Source organism: Lolium perenne, chromosome 4, assembly GCF_019359855.2.
Source record: "Lolium perenne isolate Kyuss_39 chromosome 4, Kyuss_2.0, whole genome shotgun sequence".
Taxonomy (NCBI): domain Eukaryota; kingdom Viridiplantae; phylum Streptophyta; class Magnoliopsida; order Poales; family Poaceae; genus Lolium; species Lolium perenne.
This window is the reverse complement of record NC_067247.2, coordinates 345507421-345522230: the sequence shown is the minus strand read 5'-3', so window position 1 is coordinate 345522230 and position 14810 is coordinate 345507421. Positions and strand designations below refer to the sequence as shown.

The 14810-nt window shown below is 44.6% G+C and overlaps 1 protein-coding gene across 1 annotated transcript; it reads left to right on the top strand.

The window, feature by feature from the left end:
• Window positions 1-1085: 1085 nt before the first annotated feature.
• On the top strand, window positions 1086-6713 carry LOC127297078 (scarecrow-like protein 21). Its single transcript, XM_051327331.2, has 3 exons — window positions 1086-1207; window positions 3679-5447; window positions 6549-6713. Exon 2 carries the CDS (start codon window positions 3801-3803, stop codon window positions 5415-5417), a length of 1617 nt encoding a protein of 538 aa, XP_051183291.1. The 5' UTR covers window positions 1086-1207; window positions 3679-3800; the 3' UTR covers window positions 5418-5447; window positions 6549-6713.
• Window positions 6714-14810: the final 8097 nt, after the last annotated feature.

Here is a 14810-nt window from a genome sequence, read left to right as displayed (position 1 = left end):
GTAATTACCTTCGGGGAACATACTTGAACACTGATGAACCTCTCTGGCAATTTTCAACTCCAGATCATTGACCGGGGACATCGAGTAATGAGGTGGAGGTAGATCTCCCGCCTGAAGCCGAGAAAGAAGCTGATGCTCCTCCGAGCGAAGCCACTCCAATTCCTCTGAAATCCGAGCCCGCCGAGCCACACCCGATGAGGGTAGCACATTCAGGGAACAACGAAATCACCCACGACTTTGAGATCATCTCGTGTTCTACACCTAAAGCCAGGCAAACCCGAAGAATCATCACCTTATGCCTCCATTTCTCGAGCAAATAGATCTCCTTCTCCTTTCGTCCTCACGCTGCCTCTTTGCCCGGTTCTGCCTAATCAAGTGCAGGAGACCCACACCCTCCTGATGTGCCATCCGACCTATGTGAATTCACCGGAGAACCGTCGTGGAAACTAAGGGTAATCGGGATGAAATGGGTGGCGAGTGCAGACACAAGAGTTGCAAGCGTGAGCGTGAGCCTAGAGAAAAGCCCGCGCATCTAAATCTAAATAAGTCCGAGTCACTTATTTTAAAACGGAGATTGTATATGGATAAAATAGAAATTAGCTATGCACTGTATATTATTTTCAATCTTGAAAAAAGGTTATTTATTTGTTCCATCTAGAAAACCCGATCTATATATTCAAGTAGTTACTAATTCGATCCACAAGACAATTAATTGTCAGATTTTGACGAGATATACGGTGACAGGCAAATTAATGAAACCAGTTTCTCGCATCCTCCCATCCTCGCATACTACTACATTGTCTCTCTAAATGCCGATGTGCCACGATCATAAGAAGAAGAATGACTAGAAACAATTAAGGACAATCATTAGTAGGTCCAAAAGGCGCCTGGTCACTGCCCGTGATTTTCCCATTTTACGCTTTAATTCTTGCCTTATTTCAACGAGATTCGAAGCACAGGGGGTCCGTAGTGGTCCGATTCAGATCGCACGGCTGGCCTTCACCCGCGCATCTCTCGAAGAAACGGCCGTGCCCCCTCCATTCCATTATTTATTTATTTTCTCTCTCGTCTTGTCTGGTCTTCCTCGGGGTCATCGTCGTCGTCCAGTCCACCTTCTTGTTTCTTCTTCTCCTCTTCGCCTTTCCTCCTCCGCCCGGCCCGGAGAGTGCTGGATCAGAGGCTCCGAGGAATCGCGCCGTTCGTGAAGGTATAATCTTTCCCGCTCGCTCTTCATGTTGATCTGTAGCGTAATGGTTCTGTTTGTGTAGCGCTAGATTTGTTGTGAAGGTTCCATTTTCGCTTTGTCCTTTTCCACCGCCACCTACGGTTCCTCTTCGTCCTCCTCTCCCGAGCCCTGTCGACCTGCCCCCAACGAGGGTCGGCGGCTATGAAGTATCTCCCTTGGCGTCACCGCCGTCGCCTTCAGACCAGTTACCCACCCCAACCGCTCCGCCTCTCGCCGTCTCGCCCGTGACGCCGCCGCCTTCGCCGTAGCCGTTGGCGTCCTACCTCATCGCGTCCCTGATATCTCACCCCGGCCCGCGATCTTGGCCTCTGAGTTCTGACTGACGAGCATTTTGTCATCCACTGAATGAATAGTTAGTGGTATCCCACTGGCCACAGACATCCAGAAATTTTGGCCGCGCACCCAGCACACCATCTAGATCCGTCCCCTGTTCAGAACTTCAGATATGAAGATGCTGTTGCCGGAAGGAAGAGTCGGTGGATTTTCTGGAACAGAGTTGATACATTCTTTTCTTCGGGGGCAGTGGCGAACCTAGATAAGTTTCAGAGCCTGGGCACAATTTGATCTACAAAGAACAACATATATCGCACATTCGTCTATCTCAGCTAACTAGTAAGATGAAGAGACGAACAGATCAGGCCATTCAATTTCCGTTCTGTCTAGTTTTGTGAACTTGAGCTGTGGTCCAACTATGGGCTATGGAATGCAACAATGAGCCAATTTGTGCTGCTACGAACAAGCAAACAAGCCCAGTTAAAGTGATACACGCTCTGAAACGGAAATTTTAGCTGGTTCCTATTGTTCCAGCTCTATACTTGGTCCAAGGAGATTGCCGTGCCCAAGGTGCCTGTACGGTAAATCCGCCCCTGTTGTGGGGGCAAAGGGGAGCGACTTCTGCATCTCTATTTTGGTTTAGCCCTTTGTTAGGTGACGAAACGTTGTTTTTTTCTGCTATAATAGGCTGCAGTGTATACAGAAATTTCTCCTTTTGTCGAATCACGCGCACCGCGAATCCGTATCGGACTCCGACACGGGTGCTGTAGTCCTGCTGGTCAACAAAAAGACTTGCCAAATCAGATACGCCCCTGTTTCCGAATCCGTGTCGGAGTCCGGCTGTTATTTTCCATGAGCAATGAAAGACTTGCCTAATCGGGCACGGCATTGTGTCCGATTCCATGTCGGATTCACTTGCCTAATTGGATACCTTCCGTCTGAATCTGAGTCTGTTTTCTGAAACGCATCCCTGTTTACGAGTAACACTGAGTGCAAGACTACCCCATTTTATCTCTGTATAATTTACAAGTGTTGGACCTTTTGCATGATTTCCTATAATATATTAGTCTGTTTGATATTCTAGACACCAGGCAAGGTAAATTTTATATCATATGCATGAATACCAAATTAAGACAGTTTTCAATCCACAGTATTCAACCGACAGCAAATTTGATAATTCAGACCACTAGCATCACAAGTCACTCCACTCCTGAAAAATGATGCATTCCTAACCATCCACTAGCATCACAAATCATTCAGACAGTTTTGAATCCGCTGCAACCCCAGCTTGTATTAACCTTCTAATTGCTTTAGGAAATCGGGCAAACCAAGTACTCAAGAGTATGGAAACTGCTGTGTTTTGAGGTCCATATAGTGTCCTTTCTGAGCTTTAGGGATCATCACTCAGTCAGCCCTTCTGCACATATGGCTTGTGTATTCTATCATAACACCAAACTGCCCCTACCAGCACTCTTCTTAATTTGACACGAGCCCAACCGTATCCTAGCACGTGAGCGACCTTTACTGCTTATTAAAAGTCAAATGACTTGATTGGCCAATGTTCTGTAATTAATCCATTTTTCATTACAAAAACTGTCACTGCAGGATTACCCACTTTATATCAGATATTGCACAATCTTGTTTGATATCCCTGCCAAAAAAATGTGAATCTCCAGGTTTACGGCACACTTGTGAAGCTGTGATTGGCTGATGGCACCAATTCTTAATGGATTTAATTTCGTTGTTCTTTAGAAAAACATGGTGCTCCATGTGACGGAGATCATTTATCTCAAGGGGAACAAATTATTTGAACATGGGCAGTCCATAGACAAGCGTGCCTTCCTTATCTGACAGGCTATTTCTGAGTTTTAACCATCCCTTATTAAGGGAATGATATGGCCATATGTCCATGTGGGATGCCATAAATTGTGAATTGTATTTCTGGTTTGGGATTAATATTATGCGACGTGGTGATTTGATTGATTGGAGTCTGAAACTTGGGAAGTATACTATCAATGTAGTGCTTCTCTTATAACCAAACGAAAGCTCTCTAGTTATTTTTTTCTTAATGAAACCTCTCCAGTTTCTTCGGATTGTTCCAACGGACACAAGGTTTAAACAAGATAGCTTAATGACTGAACTTATATTTGTCCTAACAGCTGATGTCACCATCATACTGAAGATGTATTGACAAAGAAGACATAAGTGATTCCAGTTAATCGTGGGGTACAACTTCTCTTTGCATTCCAACAAATAGATCACCTCAACAAGGTTGGAAAATATGTCAATGCAGGCATCTAACCGGTCATACAGATATCCAGACAATTCTCAAATACCATACTACAACAGTTCAATGCACGTGGGGAGAAATAGTACTTGCTATGTGCAGCAAAATCATGTGGATCTTCACTACAGGTCCTCTGATGGTGGTTCGCAGAACAGCAATTCCAAGGTCGAGATGTTTCAACAACGGTACTGCACTCTGGATTCTTCGTCAGCCAATTGTGTTTATCCTGTCCATACCTCTACATCTCCTCAGTGCCTAAGTAGGAGCCACATTTCTCAGCATGATAGACACTCGGACCACTCACATGATTCCCCTGCAAGTGCTTCGTGCATTACTGAGGTTCCAAGTTTGAAATTTACAACACTTCAGGAGCTAGAAAATGCAATGTATGGATCCGAGTCAGACATAGTTAGCTCCGAAAGCTCCCTAATTGGCACCGCATTAGACCAAAGTAACTGGAGAGATCTTCTGGGAGTTAATTCTGGAGACTTGAAGCAGGTAATTGTAGCATGTGGTAAGGCTGTTGATGAGAATCATTGTCGTAAGGACTTACTGATATCAGAGTTAGAGAAGATGGTTTCCGTCTCTGGAGAACCAATGCAACGACTGGGAGCTTATATGTTGGAAGGCCTTGTTGCCAGGCGGTTGTCCACTGGACATACCTTGTATAAATCTCTGAAGTGTAAGGAACCTCAACCTACGAATTCAGAGCTTATGTCCTACATGCGCCTTCTCTATGATATCTGTCCATTCTTGAAATTTGGTTACATGTCTGCCAATGGTGCTATAGCCGAGGCTGTTAAGGGTGAGAACTTTATTCACATCATCGATTTCCAAATCGCTCAAGGGAGCCAGTGGGAAACTATGATACAGGCCTTTGCTATGAGGCCTGATGGACCACCATGCCTAAAAATTACTGGTATAGATGACTCAGATTCGGCTTATGCCCGGGGGGGAGGACTGGATATAGTTGGACGGAGGTTATGCAGCATTGCTCAGTCATGTCGTCTGCCCTTCGAGTTCAATGCCGTACACGCAGCTAGTCATGAGGTCACACTTGAACATCTTGGTATAAGATACGGGGAGGCTATTGCTGTCAACTTTGCTTATCAGCTGCATCATACTCCTGATGAGAGTGTCTGCACAGAAAACCACCGGGATAGGATATTGAGAATGGTTAAAAGCCTTTCTCCTAGGGTAGTTACTCTTGTAGAGCAGGAGGCAAACACAAACACTGCCCCATTCTTCAGTAGATACATGGAGACCCTTGACTACTACATAGCCATGTTCGAGGCAATAGATGTTGCTTGCCAGAGGGATGACAAGAAGCGGATGAGCACTGAGCAGCACTGTGTTGCAAGAGATATTGTCAATATAGTTGCATGTGAAGGTGCAGAAAGAGTGGAGAGGCATGAGCCTTTTGGAAAGTGGCGGTCCAGGCTTGCAATGGCTGGGTATAGACCATACCCACTAAGTGCATTGGTGAACAATACTATCAGAGATTTGTTAAGTGACAATTACCACATTAACTACAATCTAGAGGAGAAAGATGGTGTTCTTTATCTTGGATGGAAGAACAGAAAGCTGGTCGTATCTTCTGCGTGGCGGTGACATTTCTGATCTAGGACGAAGCTTGTTAAGGTATGTTGTTTACACTCACACACAACTAGTAGCATATGCCAAATTTATATCATGGTTTATCCAATTGATTAAAACCCATGTTGTCTGGTCTTAGATGCAGAAGAGCCTCAGTTTTATGGCTCGGGGCGCATACAACAACTTCTAAGCCTTTTTCCCAAGCAAGTTGGGGTAGGCTAGATATTAAACCCAATGGAAACATAAGGAAACCAAAACAAGGAGAGAGAGAGAGAGAGAAAAAGAACAAGTAAAACGGTGCAGAAGAGCCTCAGTTTTATGGTTCAGGGCGCATACTCCTGGATTTTGGTTTCATGATGCCCAACTGTAACCAGTACCCAACTGAGCTGAAAAAGCACTGCAGGTGGAATAAAATCTGAGGGTGTGTGCACAAGCCATAAAGCTCAAATATTTCATGAAAATTGCTTAATTAAGTTTTGACAACTTTTACCTCCAAACACGTAATACTGTCAGGGTTTTAGCTGACACTACAGTCCTCTACTTAAGGAGGGAACCATTCAATGATGACGAGATTATATTTTAGGAACTTGGGAGTTGCCTCAGGTGTTTTGGTAATTATGAGGTGATGCAGTTTTATTTATACTAGTTTCTACACAGGGGAGGAAACAAATCAGTGATAGTTCACATTAAGCTTCGTCGGTGTTGAAGATTTGTACAATCTCCTTGCCCTAAATAGTAATAGTACCTCCAACCTGAAATATACAGCGTTGCTTTAGAAGCTAGCTCTGGCGTACAAAAAAAATTATGTTTTTTTTTGTAAGCAACATTTTCCATCAAATACACCTATTGCTGGCATGTTATTAGTGGTATTGCAGAAATGGATGTTAGAAGTTCGTATAGTTCACCAACATATGTTAAATCATGAGGTACTGATTCTGCCCTTAGTCTATGTTTATGCACCTGAAACAGCAAGTTAATCGGACATGTAACTGTGTTCTTGTGTGTTGCATTGCAGTACATGTTTCTCTCACTGTCTCACCTCTGTGTTGCCATATGATCATGTTAGTCTTATTCAAAGTTGAAGTTCGTTTATATGTGATCACATACTTATGTCCTACACTAATTATCTGACGCTTCCTATTTTAGGTTCTTCCATGACATTGTGTTGGGCACGCAAATCCAAGGTGAAACATAATCAGCAAGCAAATGTGAGGTCCAGAATCCGAAGGAGTGTTTGTTTGTGCCGACCTGTCAACCCTCCCATGCTTCATCCCCCTTCAGATAGCAGAAATACTCGTTGCGAATCCATCAATCGTACATAGGCAGTCTAAGATTAACCCAAGCTGGCGCACCAATCTTGAAGTGTATTTTGTACTTGTATTATTATTACACACATGCAACATATATATGGGTGATTATTACTGTTGGTACTATTATTTTTCTTGTCTGACTGTGGCAATAGCACTAAACCTTCCATTAAGTTATAAATGTAATCTTTGAACACTACTAGTTCTGAAAACAACGGGGTAGACGTATATTGATAACCGGAATGCATCTGACATGGGGTTATAAGTGGCACCAAAGTGTGTAAACAGAAATGTGGTTGAGACTCCATTCGTTGTGAGAAGGAGCAATGTTTAAATTTTGAATTCAGCAACGTTGTGAGAAGGAGCAATGTTTAAATTTTGAATTCAGCAAAAAACGAATCAAGTTACCATTAGTGTACGTTTCGATCCACCAATCTTCATCAAACCAAACAACCCAAAACCAAAACTCACAAAATTGTAGGAAGCATGGATTGCCGCATCGACTCGGAGGAGGACCTCAATGGGTGGGGATGGCTCAATGCCACAGAAACTACGAGATTTGTCTCTGTTGTTCCCACCACCTTCAACTTAGGAGGAGAACCTCCAACGGGTGGGAAGACTTCGCCTTTCTTCACCGACTCGTCTCGGGGGGCTCTTATACGATGCTAGTGCATGATGTTGTGTAACGCTACGCCATCTACAACATTGATGCCTCGCTCTAGAGTCAACCTACAAGTGGATCTGACGCTCAAAATCAGAATGAATATTTGTTGGCCCTGAGTTGTCAACTCTCTGTTGCTTCACCTTTTTTTATATTTGATGTACGTACCACAAATACTCATGGATACCATGCATCTCAACTCACTTCAATGTCTACTCCTTTACACTAAACATTTTTAGTTATTTTACAACTATAATCCATCCTCTAAACATATGGTATTAACCACCATGTTATAGTTAGGAAAATTAACAATTCATAATGCAACTAAATATTAGATACTCTATTTTTTGTTATGTAATTTAAATGTCGTCCATGATATTCATTTAAATTAACGTTGAAGCATATATTGCGAAGAAAATGGCATTACTTTTCTAAGACAACTTCTTAAATTTCTTGTTAAATAAAATTCTTCTACATCAAAGAGAATAACAAGGAAATAAAATCACATGTCTTCATAGATCAATTTGTAACACTTGGATGGAAAATATATAGTGTTCTTGTCTATGGTGGTTTCCTTAAACATCCTGACAAAGAACTCTAAAGATGGTACATGTTATTGTCAATCAAAAGTAAAAAAGCTAATAGAGGTTTCTAGAATGCATGATGTACCATTTTAGGTGTAAGTAAATAGAAGAGATAATAATCAATGTACTCCCTCCGTTTACAAATACTTCGCGTTATGAGTTTGGTCAAGTCAAACTTTGTAAATTTTGACTAAATATTTACATAAAAATATCAACATCTATAATATAAAATCTATTGTATGAGAACTGCCATAAAGTATATTTCCATATTATATGTATTTGGTATTATACATATTGATATTTTTCTTATAATTTTTCTTCAAACTTTTCTAAGTTTGACTTCGTCCAAAAGTAAAAAAGGAGTAGTAATCAGAAATCCTAGAATAGAAAATATATTTTGGAGGGTTTTGTCCTCGAATTGTGGCATTGCTCGTCTATTAGGAAAATTCTAAGTCTATCATTGTGTGCTCAGTGGCACTCATTGGAGTACAAGATAGTGTCTCTACCCAGGATCGTCTAGTCGGGCCTGATTGGTTGCCAATAATCCGTTTTCTCGCATGCAACGGGCCAAAAACCGTGCGTTTGGTAGGCCACCCCGTCTCAAAACCTTGCCCCGCACGCTCCTCAAATCACCATTTCATTGCACATGGAGGAACGCTCGATTCCTCCGTTTTTAGCGAGCCAAGCTTGGCGCAACCGAAAAGGGGAAAAGTAGTGCCCGCCCATGCAATATGGGAGATGGAGCGAGCACGCACAGAGCCACGAAAAGCCGGCGGGAGAAATTTCGTCACCTCTCGCTGAATTGAGCCCCTTATATCACCGCACGGCTAACCGCCGAAAATGTCGTATCCATCCCCGCCCCCTCCCCCCCCCCCCATTCGAGCTCTGCGTCCTGGCGCGGGGGTTCACCGACGGCTAGGTAAGAGGCGGAGACTACACGTGTGGAAGCTGGAAGGCGGAGGCAAGCAGGCTTCTCCATCTTCTCCGACCTCGTCAACCGGTTCTTCTCCGATGGCAGTGAGTCTCATAACCCTAGCTCTGTACGATCTGTGAGCATGTCGTAGATGGGAGTGGTCGATTAGGTAGATATAAGCCATATTGCAGGAAGTGCATAGTAATCTTTACTCAATCTTGCTTTGCTACATGTACATTATGCTCCCTGCTGGTGCGATTTATTCTCATGAAGCCATTGATGTGTGCTTGAAGGTAGCTAGTCCATCTGTTGTTTCACTACTTGCTATCTAGATCTGGACGATATAAAGCTCCTGCTTGTCATACTAGTAACCATTCGTGTTAGATCTAGTCGTAATGTTGCTAATGTACATGGTTGTGATCTACATTTACAGTTTAGCTTGCAATTGTGAACTGTATTAATGTTGTACCTCCACTGATTCATGCCGGTTTTGTGATCTACATTTGCAACCGCGACGAAGTTCAAGCAGGCCCTCTATGATACCCAGGACAATATGTCCTTAGTTCCTGAGACTCAGCTAGCACTCACTTACCCGCATGACATGGAAGTGAGGCCGACGCCACCCATGCGTTCGTTGCTTATTGATGAACACCAGCTAGCAGATGCAACCTTGAACGCCAAGCATAATGCGAGCATGGTTGGTAAAGCACACACCATAGATGGGGGGCTTACGAGCATCTCCACCGGCGCCCCCGATAGCATTTTGGGGGCCAGCAGCAAAATAGGCTCGCACCGGTGCGCCCCAAACGGCACAGGCCAATTTTGGAGCCCAATAGAATCGCCGGCAACCCCGTGCCGGTCCCTTCGCCAAGGGCGCAAATCGGGCGCGCCGGCACCTCGCGGCACGTCTAAAAATGAGTGTGGGCTCCGCCAGGCAGCCAGACACACCGTTTTCCCACCTCCGACACACATCGAGCCGACTCCCACCCCTCTAGATCGCCACCGTCGCCGTCGCCGTCGCCGTCGCCGCCGCGTCCACCCTGCTTGCAATAGACACCGCCGACAGTCTAGGAACCGCCATCCATCGACACGGCCGCCACCCCCTCGACTGGCGGCCGCTGTTTCACCCGGAACTGAGCTCGCCGCCACCGCGATAGTATCGCCCCGCCCGCAAGGTGCTCGTCCAATTGCCGCGATGGAAAGTGACGGCGAGATGATGGTCTAGCTGTTCACGGAGGAGCAGAACGCTCAGGCTGTTCGGCGGCAACAGCAGTAGCTGATTCTGACGAACATGCTGCGCGTTCGCTAGCCTTTCTTCGTCGTGCCTCGGTGCGGCGGCACAAAGCCAGGCAAGAGGAGGAACAACAACCGACATCGTGAAGCCGGCGCAATGCTGCTTGATGCCGATTACTTCAATGATGACGCGACTCGCCGAAGGAATTTCGGCGCCGGTTTAGGATGAACAAGGACCTATTCTTGAAGATTGTCCACGGCATCAGGGAGTACGACACGTACTTCATGGCTAAGAGAGATTGCACAGGTTTGTGGGGCTTCACCTCAATTCAGAAGTGCACTGCTGCAATGCGCTATCTTGCATACGGAGCTCCTCCAGATACAGCCAATGAGTACCTACGGATGGTAGAGTCGACATGCACAGAGACTCTCCACAGGTTCCGCCGAGCCGTCATAGCGGTGTTTGGTAAAGTCTATTTGAGAGCACCAAGAGCAGATGATACAGCTCGGATCCTGCAGAAGAATGCAGTAAGAGGGTTTCCTGGGATGCTCGGAAGCATTGACTGTATGCATTGGGGCTGGAAGAATTGCCCTTTTGCTTGGCAGGGGATCTACAAGGGGCATACTGGTGAGTGCCGTGTTATTCTTGAGGCGGTGGAAGACCAGGAGATTTTGATTTGGCATGCATTTTTTGGCATGGCAGGAACAAACAATGATATCAATGTGCTGCAGCGCTCTCCGGTGTTTGCCAGGCTAGCTGAGGGACAAGCTCCTGCCGTGAACTTTGAGGTAAACAGCCACGCATACAACAAGGGGTACTATCTAGCTGATGGTATCTACCTGACGTATGCTACATTTGTGAAGACAATTCCCTCTCCATCAAACGAGATGGAAGCCTATTTTGCAACATGTCAGGAAGCAGCACGCAAAGATGTTGAGCGTGCTTTTGGGGTGCTTCAGCAGCGTTTCGCCATTGTCAGGTACACTGCTCTCACTTGGTCTGAGGCACCGATGTGGGAGGTGATGAACGCCTGTGTGATCATCCACAACATGATCATTGGGAGCGAGCGTGGCGCACCTGTGCAGGATGATCATCCATTTGATTATCAAGTGCCACTAGCTGAGGTAGGGCATGTGCCCCAATAATTTGCTGCTTTTCTTCATATGCACAATGAAATTCGAGATGCAGGTGTCCATGCACAGCTGAAGGCGGATCTAGCTGCGTATTTGTGGGCGAGGAGAGGAGCAGCCAACAATGCATGATTTTTTATTTCTATTTGTTTGCATGGATGAATAATTTAAGTACTATTTGTTTTGTTGGGTTGTACGAATAATTTAAGTACTATTTGTTTGTTGGGTTGTATGAATAATTTAAGTACTATTTGTTTGATTGATCGTATGAATAATTTAATTCTATTTGTGTGATTCTATGAATAAAATGTGATTGACATGTTGTTTCAAAATATTGTAAAAAGAAAATAAAAATTTGGGGGCCGCCATTTGGGAGGCGCCGGTGTGGGAACAGCGAACCCAAATGGAGGATGCACTGCCGGCGCCCTCCATACAGCAGTGCCGGTGCCCCTGCCGGCGCCCCTGCCGGCAACTATTTGGGGGCCGCCGATGGAGATGCTCTAAGTTGGGCAAGTCCACTATGAAATGGCCATCTTACCTCTCAGTGTTCGTCCTGAACCGGATGTGCGCCATCATCAAGAGTGGTGTCAGGACAGATAAGGGGTTTAAGGAGGTGCATCTGAATGATTGTGCGAAGAAGATCTTTGAGTATTGCCAGCAGGTGTCAACGACGTAGGTGTACAACCACCTGCGTATGTGGAGATCCAGGTGGATCCATATCAGCAAGCTGAGAGACCTTTGCGGCGCTGGCCGGGTGGGATGAGGACACTCACACCATCCTCCTAGACGACGACCACTACATAGGCCATGTCTCGGTACTGGCCTCTCACTTTCACACTAATTCACTTACACAACTTTAACATTTTTCTAACTAGCTCTTTGTCCCATGTATTAGGTTCACCCAAAGGACGTCGAGTTCCTGAACAAGCCAATTACAAACTACTCACATATGCAACAGATTTTTGCCTTCAGCCTAGCCACCGGCAAGCACGCCATGGGCTCTAATGAGCCTCTGGAAACACCTACATTAGATGACCCTGACACTCAGGACTCTGATACAGTTGTGCTTGACGACGATGATAACCTTATATATCCTGGTGTTGGTGCTAGCGCTGCTCCTCGTCCCGGAGCTGCAGCTGATGCTCAGAATAAGAGAAGAGGTCTATCTTTGCTGAGGAGGATGTTGGTCACATGACCTTCATCACAGAAGTTGTGAAAGCGGCGGCGCATGCCATCACCAATGCTGCCCCTCCCGACGTCTACCCTGCCTTCTACTCCGCCATCATAGATGCCTTGCCTACCTTCAACGCAGGGCGAAGATGGTGTCTCTAAGCCACCTCTTCAACAACATGGCTCAGGGCAACGAGTTTGTCCAGATGACCGAGGACCACATAGAGCTCTAGCTTAGGACCTTGCTGGGAAAGCACTACTACATCTAGTGCTCCCTTCTGCCGGGGTGGTGGTGATGCATGCATGATGAAGACGACGACGATGTTGGTTGTACATTTTGAAGTAGCTAGGACTTTATGAACAATTATACCAAGGCATGTACATTATGTGAGGTGGTATATACTAACCCCTCACATTATGCTAAAAACTTGCAGTGCTGTGAGTGGTAGGATTTCACCCTCTTTTGATGTTGTGTTAGGATGACACCATAGTTGCTAGTGTGCTCATTACTATGAGCATGCTAGCTGGTAGATTAAACTTTTGTGATGCTTTTGCCTATATGACATGCATGCTTACATTGCTTAGCTTATGTTCTGCACTTGTCTTGCAATGCTATGTGCCTTGATATGTTTATTATGCTCTGTGTTGGTAGAAGTTCAACTGGTATGTGGTATACTATGGGAGAGTTCCAGGAGTGTACAGTTCGTGGAAGGAGGTTGAGCCTCTTGTAAATGGATACGAGAACAACCTCCACAAAGGGTACACGACAAGGAAGGAGGCAGAAGAAGCTTACTTTCATTTCTTATCACAACAATCATGCTACTATGTGCCTCCGCGGGTCGAGGTTCAGGAAGCTCCACCAAAGATTGCAGGCCAGGGTGAAGGCAGCAGTCTGAAGAACTTAATCACCGTCATCATCGTGATCTGGATCATGTATTAGATGCGGTCATAAACTTGTGTGATCATTTGTAACACCCTAAATTCTGGACTCCTCGATGTTAACCTCACCAACGGTGCATGCAATGTGACCGTATCAGGCCTTATGCGAGCTGCCAAACATTGTGCGTTGCATAACGGAGCCGAAAAACACGTTTTGTGACCTATCAATCAGTTCGGCATTTACTACTCTCCTCTTGCAGCTAGTAAAATTGTTAGGATCCAAACATAGTGCACAACATAGTCTAACCTCTATTTCTCCTATTACGGCATCCAGCGGGCCAAATGAGAAAACGTAAAAATTGTCATGCGAGCAACCATTCAGGTCTCGTCGTGACTGTTGTGAAATTAATGTGTTGTCTACATATTGCAGAGTGTATTGCATGAAGAGTGTTGTCTGACCGCCGTGTTTCATACGAATCTGTGCGATCAGCTGCTTCGAATTCTCGCCTTGTACTCCAGTTATTAATAGCAGCTTTGTCGGGTTTCCACCCGAAAGAATTAAAAAAAAATTCTCGCCTTGTTTGGTGTTTACTGAAAATCATAAGCTGATAAAAATATTGGTTACCATGTAACACTTACTTTGTGCATTACGCTTTCTAGAATGGACTACGGGTTTAAGCGGAGCTAAGTGGAGCATTTCTTGAAGGACACGTGGACACCGTGGTGGTCAACACCGTGGTGGTTCTATATTGAGCAACTGTGTTTCAAGAATGAGAGAACAACGATCCCTACTAGGATGATAATTTTAAATGGTTACGGGTACCTGAACCGCAGGTACCGTACTCGTATGTAAAGGGTACGTATATATTTTTACATCTGTGGGTAGCAACCATACCCTTACAGTTAAGTTATGGGTAGGATATATATATAGCTTTGTACTCGCGAGTATATACCCAGTAGTGGAGGACGAACAATTAGTTTGGTATGGCCATAGTGTTTTCTTCGAGGAGAAAATCAGATGCAAATTCAAAAAATGCATCCAATAATTACCCCCTGTTAAATGAATAATACATAAAGCTAAACTTTGGAGCAGTTTCTTCCGTTCTAGCCATATCTTTTTTTTGTAAGATAGTAGTGTATTAAGCATTGATTGCCCAATCTAGCTCCGGCATAGGCCAGACCATGCTAGAATGGGAGCTCCGCCGCTATATATACGCATACCTACCTGTTTATTGATAAATTGTCAGGACATTTTTTTGCTATTCTAATTAAATTAGATAATTTCAATAATAGTTTACCAGATAAAAAATATTTTAATTTAGTGCGAGGAAGAAAACATAGGATTCAACCAGATGGGAGAGCAGCAAAAGTCCCGTGCATGGACCTCCCATGCACTAAAGTTTAGTGACTAAACCATCTTGTTTCATTGCATATCATTCCATTTCATATTTTCAAAACATAATGAAATAAAGTGATTCGGTGCAGCACAAATCTCAAAGCAAATAACAATGTGACATTCCTGAACCAGCT

Excerpts from the sequence above, each read along its gene's own strand:
- LOC127297078 (XM_051327331.2), top strand. The coding sequence starts at position 3,801 with ATGTCAATGCAGGCATCTAACCGGTCATACAGATATCCAGACAATTCT.